The sequence below is a fragment of the Ornithodoros turicata genome, chromosome 4 (genome assembly GCF_037126465.1).
Source record: "Ornithodoros turicata isolate Travis chromosome 4, ASM3712646v1, whole genome shotgun sequence".
NCBI classification, from domain to species: domain Eukaryota; kingdom Metazoa; phylum Arthropoda; class Arachnida; order Ixodida; family Argasidae; genus Ornithodoros; species Ornithodoros turicata.
Window position 1 is genome coordinate 9,331,686 of NC_088204.1, and position 24,161 is coordinate 9,355,846.

A 24,161-nucleotide genomic window follows, 5' to 3' on the forward strand; every position below is an offset into this window, starting at 1 on the left:
CTCTACCCGAACCACTGTCCACTTCCCCTGGTGACGACTAGTGGCACTACTGTCAACATGTGTTGCGCGCACATGGTATTTCACGTTATTTTTCTGTGAGAAGCGAAAGATGGATATTGATAAAATCCCACATTACTACGTTGACAGCGTAAGCTTTCGCGTCTTCAGCACAGAGGAACTTCTTAAGCAAAGTGTACTAAATGTAACGCAAGCAGAAACCTTCGATGTCGTTGGGCATCCCACCAAAGACGGACTCCACGATGCATTACTCGGTACGTGGATGCAATAACAGCAGCCGTGCACTGTTAAATAGTTTTCATGTACAGGTCCCAGTAATAAAGATGAGCTATGTGCAACATGCGGCTTGGGTTTTATCGCCTGCCCGGGGCATATTGGCCATATCAGCCTGCCTCTGGTCAGCTTCAATCCCATGTTCTTCAGGACCTTGCATAAGGTACAGTATCAACACGCACGCAAGACACCGAGGGGAATAAATTACGTTTTCTCTCGCAGCTGATTCGTGGCAGTTGCTTCGGTTGCAAGCGCCTACTCGCTCCTCCGTTCGTGTGCCAGGTGACACTGGCTCAGTTGCAAGTACTGGACTACGGTTGTGTGGGCGCAGTGCAGGAGCTGCAGGAAATTGCTGCCGTCGCTGAGGACCCAAAGGACCTGGGCCTTGTTCTCAAGAACCGCATCGATGCTTACGTGAAGAGCGTCATTCAGGGTAGGTCACTCCACAGAAACTATGCTGACAGTATCACAACTGCAATAATGAATTATTTTTGTGTGTGTGTGGAAATGCATGTGTTCGTATTACTTGTCAGAGCTCAATTTCATGTACCTCTGAACTTTTTACCGTGTGTAAATTTCTGGTCATTGTGGCCTGGTCTGTTTGAACTTATTCAGGTTGACCCATCAATATAGAAAGTCCTCATACTTCACCACATAGTGTGTTTCCCTCGTTTCCCTCTCCCAAATGCACTACCAAAGGTACTATTGTGGGGTGGGGTGTTGAACACTCAGAACCCCCCCTCTGACTAAGCCAGTGATTGATTGCCACAAAAGGATGTCAGCCCTCTAAGATAACTATCGTTTGGTTCAAAGGTCAACACAGCGTGTGTTATGTGGTGTTATGTTTTCTGGAGTGCGGAGGGCTCGTGCATAAATTTGCATTTCACAAGTAGTGGTATGTCCTGAATACTAATAACTGGACCACTTTACAGAGGTGGATCCCGAAGAGGCTCGCCACACCTCCAGAGTGAAGAACGTGGTGGAGTGTCGGCAACGGTTGATCAAGGCCTTTGTGCGCGATCACCTGATGGGAGCCCCTCGCAAGTGCATGCAGTGCAAAGCGGTGCGCCCTAACATGACGGTGCAGAACGAGAGTCGTCTCGTTTTCGCGAGTGGGATCGAGACTGCAGACAAGAAACAACGCTCGTTAGTTTGTTTTCTTTTGAATTCTTTGAACGGGAGTGCGGGTTAAAACTGGAAAGAGGGTTCTACGCGGCTTTTTAACCTATCATTATTCCGGATTACTGAAGACTCCTTTTGTGGAGTTAATGCGGCACTTGGGTTTCGATTTTTACCTAACTCTTCCAGCCCACCTTTAAAACCTTTCGGCTGAATTTCCATGTTTCGTGAAGCGAGATAGTGCTTTTGATTGCCGACCCAATGGAAGTAGAGCCATCGAAGAGAGCCATATTCTGGGTTCCGTGGTAGTGCGGAAAAACCGCAACATTTGCCGGAGCAGGAGTACCCACTAGTGCGCGTATTGTGTGGTGGTAACAAATGGATTGGGTGCAGGAGGTCAGACGCAGCCGAGGATGGGGCAGGGCAGACGTACCTGACCCCGTTGGAGGCCCGGAAGCACTTGCGTGCTGTGTGGGAACAGGAGAAGCCCCTCCTCGAACGGCTTTTTGGTGTGCTGTCTCTCTCCTCCCACGAGTGTCCCTTGGACATGTTCTTCTTGGAGGCCCTTGTTGTACCGCCCACCCGATTCAGACCAGTGAGTCCCGTTAAGTATGCTTCATTGAAGAAAAAGAAAAGTGCTGACGGCACAGCGTCTGACATTCGGTCTGAGTAGAGCCTGAAGTGTTGGGGTTTAACCCGATTCTTCTCCGAATTTGCACCCCCGAATTGAAGGTTCCCTCTTTAGGGTGAAATCCGATTTTTACACAGCAAATTGCCCTCGCTGAGACATCTGTAGGAATGCAAACTGTCTTATTTAACAGCAGAGGCAGTTACATCACTGTTTGTACCAAAGCAGTAAAGTTCTTTTTTTTAGTAGTTGAGCCCGATTTCTCTCTGAATTTAGCATACTGGAAGTTTTTTGTTCACCCGAATTTCCATGAATTTGGAGCGCATGTTTATTTACCCGATTTTTACCTCCCGAATTTAGAAAGAAATATTTCCCAAAAACTTCAGGCTCCAAGTACAGTCTATGCTCGTTATTATGACAATGGTTAACATGACATCTGCACTTTGTGACCCTTTTTTCTAGGGAGCCATTTCTTCCCCATAGAACCACCATGTATTTCTCCCTCGTTATTATGACAACTCGTTAATCCGACCATGACCGAACTTGTGAGGACGGATCGTGTAGAACGCGTTCATTCTGCTCCCGTTGTTATGACCACCGACTGTTGACCTCACCGACTATGAACAGAGTTTTGAGGACTAACGGGGGAGAACACTGGCGTTCTGCCCCTATTAATACCACTTAACCTTGCAAACCTTCTGTTCCACAAAGTACAGTGATTTGGGTTGACGCATCTGTGGGCATTGTCATCCAAAGCACGACCCGGTTTTCAGGTGAATTCGCTGCGAGTCATTGTTCTTGCACACAAAGCAGTACTTAAACTACAGGACCCTCGGATTTCTATCAGGAATAAATCGTAAATAAACCACCAAATTTCCGCTTTTCACAATATGTAGTAGATCCACACGCGCTGGACGTGTGGGGGAGGGACAGTGTTTTCCAGGCATTTCTTGTTAGTATGACAATTCGATTTATGACCAAAATCTGCGTGAACGGACTTGGTCTGACGGGTTTAGACAGTATAACTGCCCGTGGTGGAGTCTGAGATTGAGGTGCCGCCATAACAGTGTAGCTTTACTCTGCCATCTGGCCACCGCCATGCTCGTATCTGTTGATGACACGCGTCGGGTGCTTTGTTTGTAGATGAGCTTCATGAGCGGCCGCAAATATGAGCACCCTCAGACACAAGCCCTGTCGAAGGTGATCCAGTGTTGCAATGCTCTCAAGGCTGTCCTCAGGGTCATGCACCGTGACAACATCAAAGAAGAGGAAGTCAACGAAGAGGAGATGCAAAGGTTGCAGGTCAGTCCATAATAGATCCATAATAGATTTTTTCGCATGGGTTACCACTGTTTTCTCAAAGTTTTCGTTCGTGACATGATTTACTACTACTCATTTAACGTAGTCACCTGCTTTTTTAAACATACTATGAAATTACCTACTTCGTTCAGGTTCGAACCATCAAGCCCAAAAAGAAATTAAAGCCAGCTTGCAGTCTGTGCAGCAGTAGAGACATCCGGTGCGAGTAATTACAGTCACCAGGTGTCTCTACTCGGGCCTAAACAACACGTGCCTTCTGTTTTCATTGCGGCGGGGTTGCGGTCTTTGAAGAGTGGAATTTCTTGAGATGACAGTTATGTATTGGGCAGTGGCGACTAAGGCAGCACAGAAGGGTTGTGAGCTGAACCTAGGGAAGCAATAGTGCTGTCTTGAAGGAAGGTTAATTTAGTCATCGAACAATGAGAGATTTCTTTTTTCTTTTTCAGCTGATCGTCGACAAACTGGTGGGCAAAGATATCAGTGCGAAACTTCACTTTGCCTGGAATGCACTGCAAGTTGCCGTCAATGCGGTCTTTGACAGTGACCTGGATAAAATCAACCTGTCCAAGGTTCCAGGAATCAAACAGGTAACTAACCGATGTTTCATTATTACTTCTCCTTTCTGCTTAAGCTTTTTCGTAATTTCTTTTTCGTTAACGTATTATGCAGAGTCTTTGTGTTTAATTCTGTGGGAGTCCCACGGTATGTATTGCTGTATCGAAATAATTTCTACCCAGATTCTCGAGAAGAAAGAGGGCCTCTTCCGCAAGCACATGATGGGAAAACGTGTCAACTACGCGGCTCGGTCGGTCATCTCTCCGGACCCGTACATCGGCGTCGAGGAGATTGGGGTGCCAATGGTGTTTGCGAAGCGGCTCTCGTACCCGGAGCCTGTCAACGACCGCAATGTGACCGACCTCCGCAGGGCGGTCATAAACGGTCCCAATGTCTATCCCGGGTGGGTTTTCCCGCACACTCTCGCACGGCGTGTTTAAAGTACGGACTCGTGCAGTGCCCTGCTGGTGGAGGGAGAAAACGGGTCGATCATCCGCCTCGACCCAGCGAATCGGGTGCAGAGGGAGGCAGTGGCGAAGCAGCTGCTGACACCCTCCGAGGTACATCGCAAGACGTTCAAGCAGTGCAAGACCGTGCACCGCCACCTACGCACTGGGGACATGTTGCTGCTCAATCGACAGCCCACATTGCACAAGCCCAGTATCATGGCTCACAGGGTCAGCACTTCATTCTGTTCCGGTCATCCTGTCGTGTTTCAGTGTGTCTACCAACCTGGAAAACGGGGAATTATCGGGGAATTTTGATGTGACTGGAAAAATCGGGGAATTGTCGGGGAATTTGCCCAAAAAAAAAGGCAGCTGAAGTCGGGGGAAAATCACAGACGAGTGCTGTCAGGATACACGGTGAATCGCGAGTGCTGATGAGTGGTTGAGTGGCCCGACCCCAGTAACGTTGCCGCAAGTAGCAGTTCTCCAATACGACAAGCTCGGAGGCAGAAAAGTAGGGCAGTTTTACTACTACTTTGTGAATATTCGGTCGGTTTGAAGCCATTATTTACTTTTTTGGGACAAAAATTTGTGCTAAACCTCATTGTAGGAAACGAATCACACTCTATTAGAAAAAGGTGCACCTTAATTTCTCAATAAATGATCTGTTTTATGAAGGATCTGTAACAAAACGTTGTTCCCCTTTGTCTTCGTCACAGAATCCGCTTGAAATAGTTAGTGAAAACCGGGAAAAGTCAGGGAATTCGAAGGCTACAGCTTAGTAGACACCCTGTCTTTGTAAAAGTAAAGCCCTCGCAGCTGATAGGGCTGTCCAAACTTGTCGGCAGGCAACCAGCGTACCATCCGACGTTTACGAAAGCACGCATGGGCTAAACGTCTGATAACTAAAGAATCGATTTCCGAAACGAGCAGAGTCCTTTTTTTTCTGAATAAAGAAAGGGGCGATTACGTACACCGACTTAACTTCCATAATTTCTTTGCAAACGTTGCTGTTTTTCTTTCCCCGTAATTTTGCGTAGACAGAGATACTTTTTTTGGGGCACTCCAGCCTTTTAAGCTGCTAGCATGGCCTCTTGACAGCAGCTTAATTTTGGTGCAGAGTGACTTAGCTCCTTTTGGTTTCCATTAATGTTCTGGCTACCTCCTTCCTCTTTCACGTGCAAAACACGTTAAACCGAATCAACCTTTCTCTCAACGTCTCTCTAGGCTCGCGTCTTACCCGGCGAGAAGACCTTGCGGCTCCACTACGCCAACTGCAAGTGTTACAACGCAGATTTTGACGGGGATGAGATGAACGCGCACTTTCCGCAAAGCGAACTGGCACGGGCGGAGGCGGAGATCGTCGCCAACGTCAACAAGCAGTACCTGGTGCCCAAGGATGGGACTCCGCTCAGCGGCCTCATCCAGGACCATGTGATTGGTGGCTCCCTACTCACCATGAAGAGCCGCTTCTTCGATCGCCAGGATTACAACGGGCTGGTCTTTGGTGCCCTGCCCTCGGTGGGAGCGGCGGTGAAGCTGCTGCCCCCTGCGCTGCGCAGGCCCGTGCCACTTTGGACGGGCAAACAGGTGAGCTTCCACCGCGCTTAGGGTTGTGCCACCTTTCGGAGTGAAAAATACCGGCCGAGGGAGAGGAGGTGGGATAGAGGGAAGGGAAACATGGAAAGGCTCGTGGGAAAGTGGATGAGGAACGTTCTAGCTGGCTCGACGCAAACCACCAACAGCTTTGCACAACCACTGCTCTTGTACCCTCCGAACACAAGACGTAATGAATAACGACGATAATAATAACAATGAGTAATAATAATAATAATAATAATGAATAACTAAGAAAACGACTGGTGACTGCAGAGTTTGGTCTGTGCTCCAGATTTGTTCGAGCTGTAGTGGAATGTTGAAGGAAAAACCGCGTAAAAGCCCTTATGAAAGGTCTTGAGCCACAAATACCGGCAAAAGGCTGCCGGTATCACCTTCCTACCGGCAACTGGCAGAGGAAGCAAATAACCGGCCGTGCCGGTATAACACCGGCCTGGTGGCAACCCTAACCACTCTGCATGTCGTTGTGTTGACCTGTTTCCTCGCAGGTGCTGTCTACGGTACTTATCAACTGCATACCCGAGGACATGCCTCCGCCAACTGTTGAGGGGAAGTCTAAAATTCCTGCCAAGGTCAGAGAGTTAGAAAAGATTATATTATGACTAGAGCCTGAAGTTTTAGTGTTTTACCCGATTCTTCCCCAAATTCGCACCCTGAATTCAAGGTTGCCTCTTTGGGGTGAAACCCGATTTTTACCAGGCAAATTGCCCTCTCTGGGATGTCTTTAGGAATGCACCAACTTACTTGTTTGGCAGAAAAATGCAGTTACATCACCGTTTGTACCAAACCGCTACAGTTAATTTGAATAACTGAGCCAGATTTCTCCCCAATTTTAGTGTAATGGAAGTTTTTTCACCCGAATTTGCATGAATTTAGTGCACATGTTTATTTACTCGATTTTTACCCCCCAAATTTAGAAAAAAATATTTCCCGAAAACTTCAGGCTCTAATTATGACTAGAAGAGAAAAAGTGTTTTCTAACGTTGCAAAAGTCGTGCAAATTTTGAAGCTGATCCGCATTGTAATGTGGTGTCTGGCCCTGATGGAGTTTATTTATTTATTTATGGCAGTACCTCGAGGCGCCCAATTGGGGCATTACATGAGGGGGGTAAGCGAAGATAGAAGTTTACGCAAGTTGAAAAATAAATAATGCAGAAATATTAAATACGCAGGAAATTGGCTGGTTCTCGCTTGAATACAATGAAATAGTTAATTATGACAATGTCCTGAGGAAGACAGTTCCAGTCGTTGGATGTGCACGGGAAAAATGAACGAAAAAATTTGTCAGTGTTGCATAGAAAACGCTCAGCCTTAAGAATGTGTTCATGTCTCGGCGATGTATAGGAAGCAGGTGTGATGAAATTAGGTCATAAAAATGTGTTGCGAAAAAACTTGCGAAAAAGACAAAGTCGTAGAAACTTCCGGCGTAACAGAAGATCAGGAACGTCGAGAGGTAGCTCGGTTGATGAAAAGCTAGAAGGATAGTAATAGACATTAGATATGAACCATGAGTTGTTTTGACATTTGACTTCCATTGCGATGTGGTTTCTTAGTTTGGTTTCTGCAAGGATTTTTTTTTCATTTCGCACTACTCTAGAAAATGTACATATAGTGCACACTTACCTTTGTGTCAGTAGCATAGGAGAATGTGACCTCCTATGCTTATTATAGTGTGTATGAAAACTGTCTCAATGTCACTAGGCTTGGGGCATCACTGAGAGAGACGAAAAATTGAGTGAAGGTCAAGTGATCATCCGTGATGGAGAACTGCTGTGCGGCATCCTGGACAAGGCCCACTACGGCCCAACCCAGTTTGGATTGGTCCACATCTGTTACGAGGTGAGGCACACTGGTCGACACACGGGCCGAGGCTTAAATACGGTCGTCTGCCAACTAGTTGGCCTTTGAGGAGACCTGGGCCCATTGTTGAGGGAGCATTGAGGAAATTCCTCAGTTGTGTCCTCGGTACCTTCGGCAGCACTTTGGGTGCACACTATGTCCTCAACACTGTTCTGTTGTAGAGCACTGGCAAAGCTGCAGAGGGATGGCACTGAGGAATTCCCTCAATGCTCTCTCAACGATGGGCCAGATTAATCTTTTCAAGCCTGAAAATGCCTGAAGGGAAGGTATAAAACAAAAAAAAAGGGGGAGGGTCGCCCCCCCTCCCAAAATGTTAGTTTATACAATGGATTTCCCTCTTCCCCCTCCCCCGCAATGTGCTCCGACAAAGAAACCGCCCCCCGAGGATCTGGATCCACCCCTGGATGTGCGTACACATCTATGTAGTGCACACGCGTTCAATTCGGTGACATGACAAGTCACTTTGGTTGCATAACTATTCGCTTTGTAGATGCTTAATTTTAAAAGCTATTATTCACGCATCTCTCGCAATTATCTCAGTAAAAGAAACACCCAAAATTATGTGAACTATGCGATGCTGTAGTCCCTAAATGGCATACACTTGCCTTACAGCTGTATGGCGGCACGACGTCCAGCCTGGTGCTGACCGCATTCGCCCGTCTCTTCACCCATTACCTGCAACTGCACGTGGGATTCACTCTCGGCATTGAGGACATTCTCGTCACTCGCAAGGTAACGGAATGTGTGAAGCAAGAACTGCCCCGTCTCACGGTATAGATTCCAGGCCGATAGGAAACGCACTAAGATAATGAAACAGGCCAGGATGGAGGGCGACAGTGTGGCCAAGAAAGCGCTGGGCATCGAGGACGGAGCGGCCAACCTCAAGGGTCGCTTGCAAGATGCCCACCTGGCACGGGAAGATCGGCAGATGAAGCAGCTGGACGCTTCGATGAAGTCTCACACAGATCAAGTCAACAATGACATTAACAAGTAAGTTTTACTTTAGTCGGTGGGATGATGATGACGACGACGATGATCTTGTTGGCCTTTCCCTTTGTGGCGGGCAGACAACGTGGTGTCACCTGCGCATCCTAGCCAGAAAAAGAAATAACACAAAAAAAAAACTTCCATCAGCTGCAGTGTCCGCCTCTTTCCCACCAGTACTGTGGTCTCTTCCTTGTTGAATCTGCATAGACGTCTGTTGTAAATTGGAAGTTGAACTTCCCCATCACTGTTGCCATCTTGATGATGATGAGTGAGTCTTGAGGAGGAACAATGAGTGACTTTCTCCGCGTGACAAGCCGATGAGGGGGATGGAGTTGTGTAGTGAACAGTGAGAATTTTGCTTCAGCTTTCTTTTGTGCAGTCAGGGATGAACAGTCAGGATGACATAGTGGATGTGGTTGCCAACACAGCTTGTGGTGAGCTATGTGGATGGTATTAATTTAGTTTGCTTATTTAATAAATTGTGGCATAGTTGATCTAGCACTGTCATGTTGTTAGCTGAGGGAACACTCAATGCTATGTATTCTGTAAATGCATATCATTATGCATATCAATACATTCTGCAAATTGGGGGTGTAATAATGAGCTTTATGAGGTATAACTCTAAAAATAGAAGGCTCTATTCATGCTGTACGAGAACGTCCCTTTAACGGGTCTACTTTTAGGCCAAATTCTCGGCTGAGTAAGAATTTGCATTGAGAGTGATTGGTGTGTGGGCAGTGGCGTAGCCAGACCTCCAAGGTAGGGGGGGCTCGATACGAAAACTCGTTCTACTCCCCCCCACCGCTGATCCTGGGCGCGACAACATACACATACTCGTGCACGCCGCAAAATGCGGTAAAAAAAAAACACTGAACGAAAATAATTGATTTGGACGTGCACAATACAATTACATGTATAGGCTGTCATGTCCAATGAGGTGGTGTCACGAGATTGGAAGGATTTTCAAAAGCTCATACTTTGAAAACCATTCAAGAGTGCTGCTTAGACACCATGAACTGTAAGAACTTTCGCGATCGTCACACTGTCACCCCCCCCCCCCCCCTATATTATTTTCTCCTCGGATTTGCACGATTTCCGTGGGTCGTTCCGTGGCAGGTAGGGGGGGCTCGAGCCCCCCCTAGCCCCCCCCGTGGCTACGCCACTGTGTGTGGGGTTGTTTTTCAGTGTTAGACCCCGAATTCTTTTTTAATATATATTTTTTTAATGAATTTGAGAACCATTTCTTCACGACAAAGCGTGACGAGAGGTTCATGGAACGATTCCCTCGCAGGGCGTGTATCCCAGATGGACTGCTGAAGAAATTTCCAAGCAACAACCTTCAGTTGATGGTACAGTCTGGCGCAAAAGGAGGCATGGTGAACTGCATGCAGATCTCCTGCCTGCTGGGCCAGATAGAGTTGGAGGGGCGTAGAGTTCCCCTCATGGCCAGTGGGCGTACCCTCCCCTCTTTCCTTCCTTACGACACCTCCCCGAGGGCCGGAGGATTCGTCGACGGCCGATTCCTTACCGGGATCCGACCGCAGGAATTCTTCTTTCACTGCATGGCTGGACGTGAGGTAACGTTAACCCGATGCCAGACTACTGTCATGTAGCAAAACAATGCTCTCCGGGGCCTATTAAATTGTGCAGGACAATTCATGACAATGCCCGTGGGTGTATGTCTGCTGCTGGCTCTCGTGACAGAATATGTGTCACTCTGGAAAATGCGTAAATTTCCAGCAAAAGACACTCGCGGAGAAAGTTGCTCGGAGTCAGGTTCTCGTGCCAGGCGCATTTATTTCGGTTAGAATTTGCAGATTAACGCGGCCCTTGTCACTGCACCCTCTAGATAGGAATTCGTAAAAAAAAGAATGGCCTGTGTTGCACTTGAGCCATCATTCATTGCAGGGTCTGGTGGACACTGCAGTGAAGACAAGTCGCAGTGGCTACCTGCAGCGCTGCCTCATCAAGCATTTGGAAGGGCTCATGGTTTGCTACGACCAGACAGTGAGAGACAGTGACGGAAGTGTTATTCAGGTGGGGAAATTCGCGCCTTCTCTCGCTAGTTTCTCTTGTGGTGACCGTAGGGGTCTGCAGTTCCAGTACGGCGAAGATGGCTTGGATGTGCTCAAGATGCAGATGCTGAAGGTGGGCCAGTTCCCAGTGCTAGTCAAGAATAGCGAGGCAGTGCTTAACAGGGAGAACCTGGAGAGATGCATGAGCTTGACAGACGCGGATGCACTGCGCTCTGCTAAGAAAGCCGTGAGTACGAAACGAGGGTGGTTGTTCGTGCATTATAACTTATTGTGAACCGTTTTATTAGGTTAGCAAGTGGAAGAGGAAGTTGAGGAAGAAGACAGTAATGAGGGACAGTGCCTTCACCATGTTCTGTCGTGATATGGGACAGGACGTCGGACGGGAGGAGCTCTGCGACAGGTTCTTTAACCTGGATCAAGATGAACGCTGGCAGTAAGCACAACATACAAGCACGTATCGTGAATCTCTATCGTTGCAAACGTTATGAATAACTTATGTGTACAAAAACTTGCAAGTGATATTGGCCTTCTTTCTTGCCTTGTTTTAAAACTATATGAAGGTGAATCAAAAAGCACTTGTATGTATTGGCTTGTACGGTGGACTATTTGGCCGTATTCTGTCTGAACCGTCTTTTGCATGGCTGCAAAGGTTCCTTTTGATGCAAGTTGTCAAGCTAACCTGAACAGTTGTTGAGAAAGTAGCTTCCTCTGGGTACTGGATAAGTGTTCAGGCTGTATCCCTACACAAGAAATCTATAAATGTCTCTATTTGGTTACTTTTGCTCTGTTACTTCATACTGTAAAAGTAGAAATTTTCGCGAGGACTTCATTTTCACGAATTTCGCGATCAAACTTTTTTTGCAAAATTAAGGTTCTGTGAAATATAGGTAGCGGGGATGAAAAAGTATGGGCACCGGATTTCTCGACGCGAAATCGACTCACTTGACGACCTTTATTCTCACAAATTTTTTCTTGTCAAACATTTCTATCATTGAAACGCCGCTTTAACATCGGTAGTTTATTCGCATAGTCCATCACTTGGCATTGCAGACTCCTGCTATCACAAAATCAGCACGTATGGCATTGTTACAGGATTGGAGTTCACTGTAAGCCTCTGTAAGCCATCCCGCATGTAGAGGCTAGCCAATTCTCGTCGTTTACTGTCGGCAGTGTCATGAACCCCCGATCCCGCGATTTCCGCTTCCACACGAATTCACGAAATTAAGGTTCTGCAAAATATTCCCGAAATTAATTTGCGAATTAACCATTCTTACAGTAACTGTGCCTTTTCATGGCACAGGTAACAGTCCCATCCCCTTGTATGGAACATGTTGAAGTGTTCATGTTTCTCAACTTCTGCAGCAAGTAGCTTTCTGTAGGATGCCTTTCATTGGTGTGATAGAATGAATTGAATTGAATTGAATTGAATTGCCTCCAAAACGGCAGGTTTGAAAAGAGTGTGGTGCGTCACCCGGATCCCGTTTCCTCGGTTGTAAGGAGTGACCTGAACCTCGGGGCAGTCTCCGAGAGGATGGATGCCCTGATCGAAGACTACATCTCTCGCAATCCTCACTCTCTCCTAGTGGACTCTGAGGGAGAGAGAAAGACGCTTACGAGCGAGGACTTCCGTAATCTTCTCTACCTGCGCAATATGCATGCTGTTTGTGATCCTGGGGAGCCCGTTGGTCTGCTCGCAGCTCAGGTAATCCTTCTTATCTCATGGCCAACTATTATATCACAGGCCTAAAAGAATTACAAGCACATGACTTATCTTCTTGAATGAGGAAGTGAAGGAGTCGTGTTTAGGGCCTTGCGTTCTAGGACTAAACCCAGTAAAGCCTGTTTGTGCCTGTCCTTGCATTTGAATATGTTTTTTTTTAATATTTATTTTTATGTTTTTATAAGTTTTTTTTTATTGAGTATTCTCCCCAAAAGTGATCTACCGTGTCACTTTTATTTCAGAGTATCGGAGAGCCATCCACCCAGATGACCCTCAACACTTTCCACTTTGCTGGACGAGGTGAAATGAATGTCACGCTGGGGATCCCTCGTATGCGAGAGATCCTCATGGTGGCCAGTGCCAACATTGCCACGCCGACCATGGATTTACACCTTCTGCCCGTGCCGAACGTTGAGGAGCTGGCGGACAACCTTCGCATCCGCATCACCTCCGTTAAGTTGGCCCAGGTCAGTAGGTTGCCCACAGTGCCATACTAGCCTACGGCGGGATATTGCGGCACTTTTTTTCTTCTCTTTTTTTGCCTCGATGCAGTGTGCGTTCAAAAGGCTCTAGACAAACCGAAGACAAGTGCTCACACAAAGAACAGTTACAATGTAGACTGACAGCACCCGTTTTTGGACTCGGGGGAAAAACTAAAACAACAAAATGCTGAGACCAGTATAGGGGGAAAAGAAACGGGGCAAAAGTCAAGGGCACTGACTCATTTTGGGTCTTTTTTGTGCAAAGATGGGCAGAGATTGCCGTAATTTGGCCAGGGTTTTGTCCGATTTAGCAGGGAAGTGTCCGGCACAGAGAATTTCGTCCCCATGTAGTTTCAGTGGGAGCCTGCCGGTGCAACGAAATCTTGTCCGACATGGTAGAGAGGTGTCTGACTTTGGAGGTTTTACTCGAATTGCATTCCCCAGTGAGGTTATGGGTGCTGCCACAATATGTTGGTGTGGAGGACGTTCATTCCCTGTCTGATTCTTGGCATTGTTCTAGGTCTTGGAATGTGTCGATGTCAGAGAGTCCCTTGTGGTCAAAGGGAAGACGTGAGTAGCAGGGCCCGTAGCCAGGGGCCTCTGGTTTCTGACACATCCTCCATGCAGGGAACGGTACCGTCACTACAGAGTGCACTTCCGGTTCCTGCCTCGTAAGGCGTACCGCAAGACACTGTGTGCATCACCTCAAAGGATACTGCGCTACATGGAAATGGGATTTCTGCGAAGGTTGCTCGATGCAATCAAGAGGAAGCTGGAACACGTTTCCTCTACAAAGTAAGTGAAACTTGTATTGGAATGCTTTCTGCTTTCTGTAGAGCAAAATGACTAAGTGGCTGGGCTCTACAATGGAATTACTGTTATTGACTGATTTTGATAATGTGCTCAAGACGAAAGCTTGCGTGCGCCCTGGAAGACGATGTTCATGATGCTGTGGCTTTCTGAAGATGCCAGTGTAACGGATTTCTACACTTCCTTCTCATTCACTTGTACCTGTTTCCGCATGTTCACACGAGCGACGCCCCATGGAATAATCTACTGGAGGAATAAGTCTAAAAGATTTTTCTCGGGGTGTAAGTTTTGCTGCATCTTGTTGAGCCTTCGCATGGCACCAAAGTATCGGGAGTGGGATATAGCACACATAACAGACGGCACCGTCTTTTCCTGTCGTCTGCTACGGAATATCTTGCGGCTCATCCGCAGGGTATTCCCCGTGGCTAGAAGAGCATGAAAATATAAGTTGAGTGCTTGCGCCCTCGTGGCAGCAAAAAGCTATGACATCGTACGCATCATCTGCTTGAGTATTCTGGGAAGTGTAGCTAAGCTGAGTACAGTTTCACCCTTTCACGCCTTGTTCAGTCATCCCTTAATGCTGTTCATTTGACCTCATTATTTTCCTCGTTTGAGCTACCTTCTTTCCCTGGTGCTCAGCATGGGCAACAGCACCATGACATTGACATGGCTTAGTCTTCATGGTAGGTCATGCTTATTCCTGATGCTTTCAGGATGCTGAAGTTTACGTCAGCCCGCGAGCACAAGTCTGTTGAAAATGAGGGTGCGGATGAGGCCGCAGGCCAGCAGCTCCCCGTAGAGGATGATGGGGGGGAAAGTTCGGATGAAGGAGAAGGGGAGGGTGACACTGTTGATGCCAAAGCACGCAGTAGACATGCTCAGGAACAGGAGTATGAAGAAGCTGAAGATGAGGAGAGAGAGGCACAGTCTGGTGAGTATCGTGCTCTCATGCCCGCACAGAGCCTCTGCTGCACGTGTTGCCATCTTGGAACTTCTGAGGTCATCTTGCCTTCTACAGATAATATGTCATGCACAGAAACATCTTACACACAGATAACAAATAGAGCCTGAAGTTTTTGGGAAATATTTTTTTTCTAAATTCGGTGGGGTAAAAATTGGGTAAATAAGCGTGTGCTCTAAATTCATGCAAGTTCGGGTGGAAAAACTTCCAGTATGCTGAATTCAGGGAGAAATCAGGCTCAGATACTCGAACTAACTGAAATGGTTCGGTACAAATGGTGATGTAACTTTGTTTGTTGCCAAACAAGTTAATGTGCATTCCTACAGACGTCTCAGTGAGGGCAATTTGCCGGGTAAAAATCGGGTTTCACCCTAAAGAGGCAACCTTCAATTCGGGGAAGAATCGGGTTAAACCCTAAAACTTCGGGCTCTAATAATAAAAGCTTCCTAAATAGACATTGCTCCTGTGTTCATACCAGTACAAATATACAGGGTGTCTGCCGTAACTATAGAAGTAATTTTTAAAAATAGAAAAATCACTTTTTCGCAGTCTTAACCAATGGCAATGTACTCTACGCCTAAAGACCCACCTTAAGATGGCTCAGGCAAGCTTCTGTGACGATGCTGTCACGGGTTCGGGTCTGAATGAGTGGAATAGACCTACACCCGTGATCAATGTATAGATTCGGACCCGGCTAGTGGAGGGACTGTGGCCAGTGCGGTAATGAATGAGCCCAGACTCATTTTCAGCAAACAATGAAACTTGCACTTTTACTGAGTACTTCACGACAAACACAGAAATGAAGGTATATCACATGCTAAAACATTCCACCTCTGCGATCCCACAAACTTTCCCAACGATACTCTCTGCTCAATGAACTTGAAATCACACTCGCCACTCAGGCGCCCAACAAAATGCACAACATGTATTCTGGCTTTCTAAATTCTCAATCAAAACTACAACTCAGACTACTCCTACAAAACTGCACTACGCCAGTCTCATCCAAATCACTTAGCTGTATAGGGGTGGGGAAGTCCGTAGAAACTTCGAAGAGCCTGAGACGTCTTCTTGTTGCGGCGGCTTGTCTTCTGCGTTTCCCTCGACGTCACACCGTGGCACACAACTCTTGCACACAACTCTTGCACACTTCACATTAATCAACCACTTTCTATGCAGCAACCTGCATTCGATACTACAAACCGATCGTCGACACCGTTACTTGAAACAAACTAGTGTCGCCGCCACTCTTCCCAAACTTCCCCGGCGGGAAAACCGCTGCTACCCCGTTCGCGTTGTCTTTCTTCTCCTTCCCAAATCGACTACCGGACTCCCCCAATTTCTTCCAACTATCTCCTTATATAACCTCGTTAAACGGGGCTTCCAAAACTTATTTCACGGGGTATCCCTCTTTTCTTGGGCGGGAAAAAGGGTCACCACGCCCATGCCACCCAACACGACTGGCCCCTTAACATAAAAAACGATAATGTATTTTTCACTTTCCAAAAGACAGAGTCTGGAGACAATTCCCAGAATCTGGGGGCCAAAAGATTCTGGACGAAAAACACGTGGTATCGGGTTACCGTAAACGGTGGGACCGACCCAAAAATGCCATGCCTGGCCTCGCCGCAGGGGGTCGAGAACAACCCGGAGTACGCACACATAGTTGCGTTGAAGTGTCCGGTTTCTTGGCTCGGACTGTCCCTCCAACGCATCTTACAAGACATCTGGAGGCAGTAAATTCTAGAATCCCCGAGCTGTCATGGCCGACTGAGCAAGTGCCCGTTCTAACTCTTGTCTAAATTAACTCGCAAAAAAGGAGAACCGAACTATGTTTAAACAGAAACTCGCACAACAACAGGTTGCCCTGTGACACGACCCCATCGCTAAGAATATTATAACATAATATTCCAAAACCCAAAAACAGGGCAGACAAAAGTTTTGCGGATATACTTGACACAAACTCCACACTCCACAAAAATCCACACTCGCAATTTAACCAACAGTAAGACAAAGACCGAAGAGATGTAGTACAACCGTATCACAATCACATGCCATATCAACTACAGTTATACGCTCGGTTACAAACACAGCGACTAAGGGGTACAGAGTAGATGCCAACACAAATCGCTGCGCGTACTACATCACTGCGCATAGCAACAACAACAAGCACACTACCTTCGGCTTTTTCATTTCCACAGATGTAACCGTATATTGAAAATACGGCAAAAGCAAAACCCTACTGTAACAATCCGCTCTTCACATGCGGCTCAAATAGTGTGCACCGACATTATGTCTTCCTCTCTCATATTCCACCATTATACCGACATACATATTTAGCGACAAACATTCCAGCATAAACCGACTTCATGCGTCCGGGATACACATATTCACCACTGTGCCTCCCATGGTTTCCACTTCGCCATCATGCACAGTACATCTCTGTGTAATTATTACACGCGCGCACACCAACGCAAAACTTTCAACGGTTCTTCACTTGACTCACGTACCCGTCCATCAAATTGCCTCTCCGACGTGATCTCTCTCCACTTATGCACTAAATGCAAGAAATAAACCAAGGCACCATGAAATGCAAACCAAAAGTTATACGCTGGACTCATCGCATAACAGTACCAGACTTTCACAACACTACCGTGTACAATTACAACTTTACCGAAACACATAAAATGCCGCCACACTTCGGGTCCCATTACCGAAAAACTCTTCCCACTGAATACATTGTCCTTAACCACAGTTTGCTATGCAATTAGCCCTTTCTTGCTACCGACTCTCTTATTTTCATTGTTCTGCCCGATTTCCTAACAGATACGTCGACGCCACCCTACTGCCGCTGGCTCTTTGACATCGGTACGGCTTCCGTCTCCATTCACCATTCCTCCACGGTATATCTGCAGGCCTTCCTTTTTGTTCTTCTCTCCACGAAGACCACGAAGAACCCCTGTCGTCGCGTCTTTTGAAGTGGTTGGCAGAAAGCAAATGCGTCTTGCTCCCACCCCGGCTATTCTTCTGCCAAATCGCAATTGGACGATCAGTGTACCTCTGCTGCCTATTCTCTGGTCCTCGTGCATTCGGGACATTCCCGATTATCAAATCGTACAGTGGCGTTTCCATGCACTTCGCCGTGAGATGTCCAATGTAAAATGGGGTACTCACAAAAATTCTCGCCTCCGGTAAATTCCTCATGGTTCCATCTGCAAGTTGCACAGGGCTGCACTTCCCAGTCATGTCCTCTTCTTTCACCAGTGCCCTTCTTACGATGACTGTGTCACTCCCTGTATCGCGCAGGACAGTCACATCGTGCCTTCCCAGCCTCCCTGTTGCCACTGGCATGCCTTTTACCCGAAACTGTGTGTCAGGGGACACACAAGCATTCACTACCGGCACCTTTACGCCGTTCCTCAATTCCACGTACCTGTCGTCCTCACATGCTTCTGCCGTGCGTTTCTCTTCACGTCTTGGGGCTACCAGACATGATGACTGCGACTGTGTCGTCACCTTCTCGGGGCAGTCTCTTGCCTTGTGTCCCTCCTTGCCGCATACGTAACACGTAACGTTTATTTGTCTTCCCGGGCGCCACCGGCAATCGGGCGCAATATGCCCTATTCTGTTGCATAGAAAGCACCTTTTTGGACCTCGTGCTTCTTCCCTTTCACGCGCTTGCCTTGTGATCGTTCCACGTCGGGGTTCCTCAACTGTATCCTCATCATCTCTTCCACTCTTCTCCAGGTGGTTCTGGCACTGAGCTTCTAAAAATCGATCTGCGAGTTCGGCTAGATCTGTCAAGGAGCCCGCCTTCCTTTCCCGCAGGAACATTGCTAACTTCGGTTGGCAACCCTTCATGAACTGCTCTACTAGCAGTAGATCTCGTAGGCTGTCATAGTCGTGTTTTACTTCGGACATGTCAATCCAGCGGTCAAACAAACTGCTCAGGCGCGCCGCAAACTGAGTACCGGTTTCTCCGTCCATGGGTTTTCCGCTGCGGAACTTCTCCCTAAACCCTTCCGTTGTCAGACGGAACCTCTGCAGAAGCGCCTTTTTGACCTTATCGTAATCGGCAGAGTCCTCTGGAGTCAGCCTTGCGAAGACTCCCAACGCGTCGCCGCTCAAGCATACGCTAAGCGCTGTCGCCCATTGGTCTTTCGGCCAGCGCTGTCCTGTTGCCAATCGCTCAAAACGCATCAAGTACGCGTCAAAATCATCACGCCTTTCGTCGAAAGGTGCGAGCCATCGATGAGGTGTGACAGGTAAGGTGTTCGTCACCTCTCGCACGACGCTAGCGGTGGATGCGGTCGTTCCTTGATTTTGTAGCTCTTGCAACTTGATCTTTAGCTCTAGTGTTCGCTGCTCATCCTCCGCTCTTGCCCTAGCCGCTTCCTTTTCCCGTATCTGCTCTTGTTCTTTGGCAAGCATCTGCTCTTTTAAGAGCTCTCTTTCTCGTGCTCTGCGCTCTCTTTGCTCTACTTCTATCCACTCCTTCAAAGCGCCACCCTCAAGGCCTAACTCCTTTCCGATCGCAAGTAACTCGTGCAGATCCATTACTCCACCGTTTTTCGCACACTCAACTCCGAGTCTCACAATCAGCTCACTCACCCACGCACGTACCCAGTTCTCCACTGCTACTGCCGAGTCCTGTCGCGGACGCCAGTTAATTGTCACGGGTTCGGGTCTGAATGAGTGGAATAGACCTACACCCGTGATCAATGTATAGATTCGGACCCGGCTAGTGGAGGGACTGTGGCCAGTGCGGTAATGAATGAGCCCAGACTCATTTTCAGCAAACAATGAAACTTGCACTTTTACTGAGTACTTCACGACAAACACAGAAATGAAGGTATATCACATGCTAAAACATTCCACCTCTGCGATCCCACAAACTTTCCCAACGATACTCTCTGCTCAATGAACTTGAAATCACACTCGCCACTCAGGCGCCCAACAAAATGCACAACATGTATTCTGGCTTTCTAAATTCTCAATCAAAACTACAACTCAGACTACTCCTACAAAACTGCACTACGCCAGTCTCATCCAAATCACTTAGCTGTATAGGGGTGGGGAAGTCCGTAGAAACTTCGAAGAGCCTGAGACGTCTTCTTGTTGCGGCGGCTTGTCTTCTGCGTTTCCCTCGACGTCACACCGTGGCACACAACTCTTGCACACAACTCTTGCACACTTCACATTAATCAACCACTTTCTATGCAGCAACCTGCATTCGATACTACAAACCGATCGTCGACACCGTTACTTGAAACAAACTAGTGTCGCCGCCACTCTTCCCAAACTTCCCCGGCGGGAAAACCGCTGCTACCCCGTTCGCGTTGTCTTTCTTCTCCTTCCCAAATCGACTACCGGACTCCCCCAATTTCTTCCAACTATCTCCTTATATAACCTCGTTAAACGGGGCTTCCAAAACTTATTTCACGGGGTATCCCTCTTTTCTTGGGCGGGAAAAAGGGTCACCACGCCCATGCCACCCAACACGACTGGCCCCTTAACATAAAAAACGATAATGTATTTTTCACTTTCCAAAAGACAGAGTCTGGAGACAATTCCCAGAATCTGGGGGCCAAAAGATTCTGGACGAAAAACACGTGGTATCGGGTTACCGTAAACGGTGGGACCGACCCAAAAATGCCATGCCTGGCCTCGCCGCAGGGGGTCGAGAACAACCCGGAGTACGCACACATAGTTGCGTTGAAGTGTCCGGTTTCTTGGCTCGGACTGTCCCTCCAACGCATCTTACAAGACATCTGGAGGCAGTAAATTCTAGAATCCCCGAGCTGTCATGGCCGACTGAGCAAGTGCCCGTTCTAACTCTTGTCTAAATTAACTCGCAAAAAAGGAGAACCGAACTATGTTTAAACAGAAACTCGCACAACAACAGGTTGCCCTGTGACAGATGCATTAATTAACTTGTGTTAATTAACTTTTTAATTATCCATGATAGAAGATTGACCCAATGAGAACATCGGATCCCTTGGGGTCACTGGTAACGTTACTGTTTTCAGAACAAAAAAATTGAGGCAGTTATAGCACGAGGAAAGGGCCTGGAAATAGCGCTCCCGTTTTCATTTCCTGTGTATGCGGGGGTGGGAAATAGCTGTCGAACCAATCTGTCCTCCTGCGACAGTGTTTTGCATGCATCGACACAGAAGCTTGTCTGTGCCCTCTTAAGGTGGGCATTTAGGCGTAGAGTACATCGCCATTGGTTAAAACTGGGAAAAAGTGATTTTTCTGTTTTTAAAAATTACTTCTATAGTTACGGTGGACACCCTGTATACATGTATACATAACCCTGGGGTGCCCAATGGTGACTGATGTTGGATGTGTAAGTTTCGATTGTCCCTGTCGTAGTTCCTGGGCTTGGCAATGCCGATCCTGATCCTAATCGCTGACTGGTGCTGAGACCGGTTTGCCGTTATGTACGAGGGTTTATTATTATCAAGTGACTACCGTTAACCACTAAACCAATTATCTTTACGTTACCGATAGCTATCTGACGTGTACGGTTTGCTTTCCATGGGGGCACCGCATGTTTTTTCCCCCCCTGTTTGGCTCAGCATTACCTATGACATAATGCGCAATTAAGAAATGACCGCCAAATGTTAGCCCTTCTTTCAAAACATTACGATGTTTAGAACATTCCTTCCACCACGAATAACCACTATGCCACACCATGGGTAGCAAAATGTTGCAGTGTGAGAGAAACAGCTAGGGATGGCTAACCACCCTGTTGTACAGATGCAGAAGAAGAAGAAGAGACGCCAGAGGACGGTGCAGGCGTTGAGGATGATACAAAGGCGCCTAGCCCACTTCCCATCGAGGAACTTGACATTGTGCAGACTAGGGCTAAGGCTGTCCGAGTGAATGTGAGTGCCCAGCAAGCGTTTTATGGTACACTGTAAAACATTTATTGTTTGCGAGTCCCAAAGTTTTGCAAATTTTAGGCTATGTTGGAATTGTAAATGTTATCTTCACCGATGTTTGTATATCGATGTTTATCGCGTAATCTAATACTCCTGTCACACAAGCAGGCTTCAATCATCATTGAACCAGAGATTGAACCAGATTTATAGAGAGAGTTTCGCAGTTATCTTTTGCCGCTTTGTGGGTGGAGCCTTTTTTGATGTCCGAGTCGTCGTAGTGCCGCAAAAAAAGCCTGAAGATGCACGTGGCGCCACCAAGTGTATAATGTGTCAACTTCTCAAAGTGCATTCATAGATCCAATGTGGCACTATGCACATGTTGAATGGCCATTGCTTTCAATGATAATAATAATGACAGGGGTATAATTGAGCCTGGAATTGCAGCATCAGGAATTCATGCGATTTAGTGGCTACGGGGATATGTGAAACAGTGTTCAATTCACGAAAAATTGAGGTTGCAAAATGAAGGGGTTTTTACGTACTTCGCTCGAAGTAACACGGTGCCTGCCCCTTCCAGTCTGTGCTTCAGTCTCACCCCTGGATGGTTGGTTATGACTACGACACTAAGAAGGAGGGGTGGTGCACCTACACAATACGGGTAAGTGCGTGCACATAAAGACAGCCTTTTTACTGGCTGCTATTACAAGCTTTTTCTCTTGTGAATGTTGAAAATCTTGGAAAGATCTTATAAGAAGTGATGAATTTTGAATTGTGTACCCGTTTATAATGAGCGGTGCAGCAGAAAAAAGGATGAACCAAGTGAACCACTGTTTTAAAAGATTAATTAATCGCAACGCAAAAAAGTACTAGTGAATAGGATATAGTACTGTTCACAACGTTGAGTTAGTTTCATTCACGTAGAGCCTTCGGTCTTTTTTTTAATATCTTCGGGGATGTTGGTTGGGACACCCTGTATATAGGAAATGTTGCCAACATTGTTTGAATGTTTGGAGCAGTTGAACCTGATGGGCAGCAAACTGGACATGACCTCCCTGGTGGAAGAAGAAGCGAAGAAGGCTGTACTTCATGCCGTCCCAAACATAACACGAGCGTTTATGGTCAAGGACACCAAGGACACCTCGGGCTGTGGAAAGATGCTCCAGACAGAGGGGGTGAACTTTGTGGTATGCACAGCGTTCTTCCACGTGTATTCTGTTGCATGATGGATGTGCCAGCAGGTCTTCAGTGTTTCTCTTATTCGTTTTTTCAAGGAAATGTTCAAGTATTACAATGTTGTCGACATGCGAAGGATTTACAGCAACGACATCCACGCCATTGCAAATACGTTTGGCATCGAAGCTGCACGTATGGCCATTGTTAGGGTGAGCATTTATCGTGTGTTGCACTCATTGAGCTTAGAACTTTAGTGTACGGACATGTTCAAATAATGGCGGGTGTCTCTTGGAAGACATCACGATTAATATTGAAACATGGTGTGCTGCACAGGAAGTGGCCAACGTGTTTGCAGTGTACGGCATTGAAGTGGATCCGAGGCATTTGCTACTAGTGGCGGACTATATGACCTTCGACGGCACCTACAGGGCTTGCAACCGAATCGCCATGGAGAACAACGCATCTCCGCTACAGCAGATGACCTTTGAAACCACCATGAATTTTCTTAAATCGGCCACCTTGTCAGGTACCCTGCACCAGAAAACGGTGTTTCGTGCATTTTCGTCTGCTAGCGTTTCAGTTGATGCGATGCAATTGAATTTTTGTAACATATTTTTTTTACCTGGGGCGTTTACTAAGAGTTTATCCGGAGCACTACTGTGTTTTGAAATGTTTGAACTAAAAATGTATGCACATAGTACAACTCCAGGGGCATGTCCAGAATTTTTCTGAGGGTATGGGGGAGTCTGCCCTTGGACAGCATGCTCGAAACACTGCCGAAGGTACATTGAAGCATTATGTGATGGCAGAAATTGATGGGGTGTGAGGATGTCCCTACTGCCCTCTGGATCTGAACCTTTACAACCTGCGGTTTGTAATAACCCTGTGTTGTTTCCTTGTAGGTGTTCAAGATCAGCTGAAGTCCCCCTCGTCACGGTTGGTGTTAGGTCGTGTGGTCACTTTGGGGACCGGCTGCATGGACCTTAGGAACAGTCTTTGATAGAGACTTTTGTGAAAATTAAAAAAAAAAGTTGTGTAAATAAATATTTCCTTATCAAAACATTTTTTTTTTCTTCTGCACTTCATTGTAGTTGTGTGTGATAGGATAGGAATTCAGGATGCACACATAAACCCGTTTCAAAGTTGTGTTGACAATAGTTGGATCTCTCGACTTGCTGACCGTGCAATTCTTGGGCGACAGCTGCAATCTCTTGCTATGAACTGATTTAAGCAAACTAAGCAAAGCAGAATTGAAAACTTTGAAAAAGATAG

General features: G+C 47.0%; 1 protein-coding gene across 1 annotated transcript; it reads left to right on the plus strand.

Moving 5' to 3' along the window:
• The first annotated feature begins 13 nt into the window (after window positions 1-13).
• LOC135390986 (DNA-directed RNA polymerase I subunit RPA1-like) lies at window positions 14-23,951 on the plus strand. Its single transcript, XM_064621026.1, has 29 exons — window positions 14-272; window positions 327-454; window positions 514-724; window positions 1,224-1,437; window positions 1,804-2,005; window positions 3,182-3,340; window positions 3,805-3,945; window positions 4,096-4,316; window positions 4,371-4,590; window positions 5,587-5,949; window positions 6,465-6,548; window positions 7,678-7,815; window positions 8,449-8,568; window positions 8,621-8,826; window positions 10,115-10,400; window positions 10,732-10,860; window positions 10,921-11,085; window positions 11,147-11,292; window positions 12,306-12,561; window positions 12,822-13,046; window positions 13,582-13,631; window positions 13,689-13,856; window positions 14,585-14,802; window positions 21,592-21,719; window positions 22,294-22,374; window positions 22,733-22,900; window positions 22,988-23,098; window positions 23,223-23,415; window positions 23,792-23,951. Exons 1-29 carry the CDS (start codon window positions 110-112, stop codon window positions 23,887-23,889), a joined length of 4,992 nt encoding a protein of 1,663 aa, XP_064477096.1. The 5' UTR covers window positions 14-109; the 3' UTR covers window positions 23,890-23,951.
• The last annotated feature ends 210 nt before the right edge of the window (window positions 23,952-24,161 follow it).

Excerpts from the sequence above, each read along its gene's own strand:
- LOC135390986 (XM_064621026.1), top strand. The coding sequence starts at position 110 with ATGGATATTGATAAAATCCCACATTACTACGTTGACAGCGTAAGCTTT. Across the intron at positions 3,946-4,095 it reads AGGTTCCAGGAATCAAACAG|ATTCTCGAGAAGAAAGAGGG; the intron begins GTAACTAACCGA and ends ATTTCTACCCAG. Across the intron at positions 21,720-22,293 it reads CTAAGGCTGTCCGAGTGAAT|TCTGTGCTTCAGTCTCACCC; the intron begins GTGAGTGCCCAG and ends TGCCCCTTCCAG.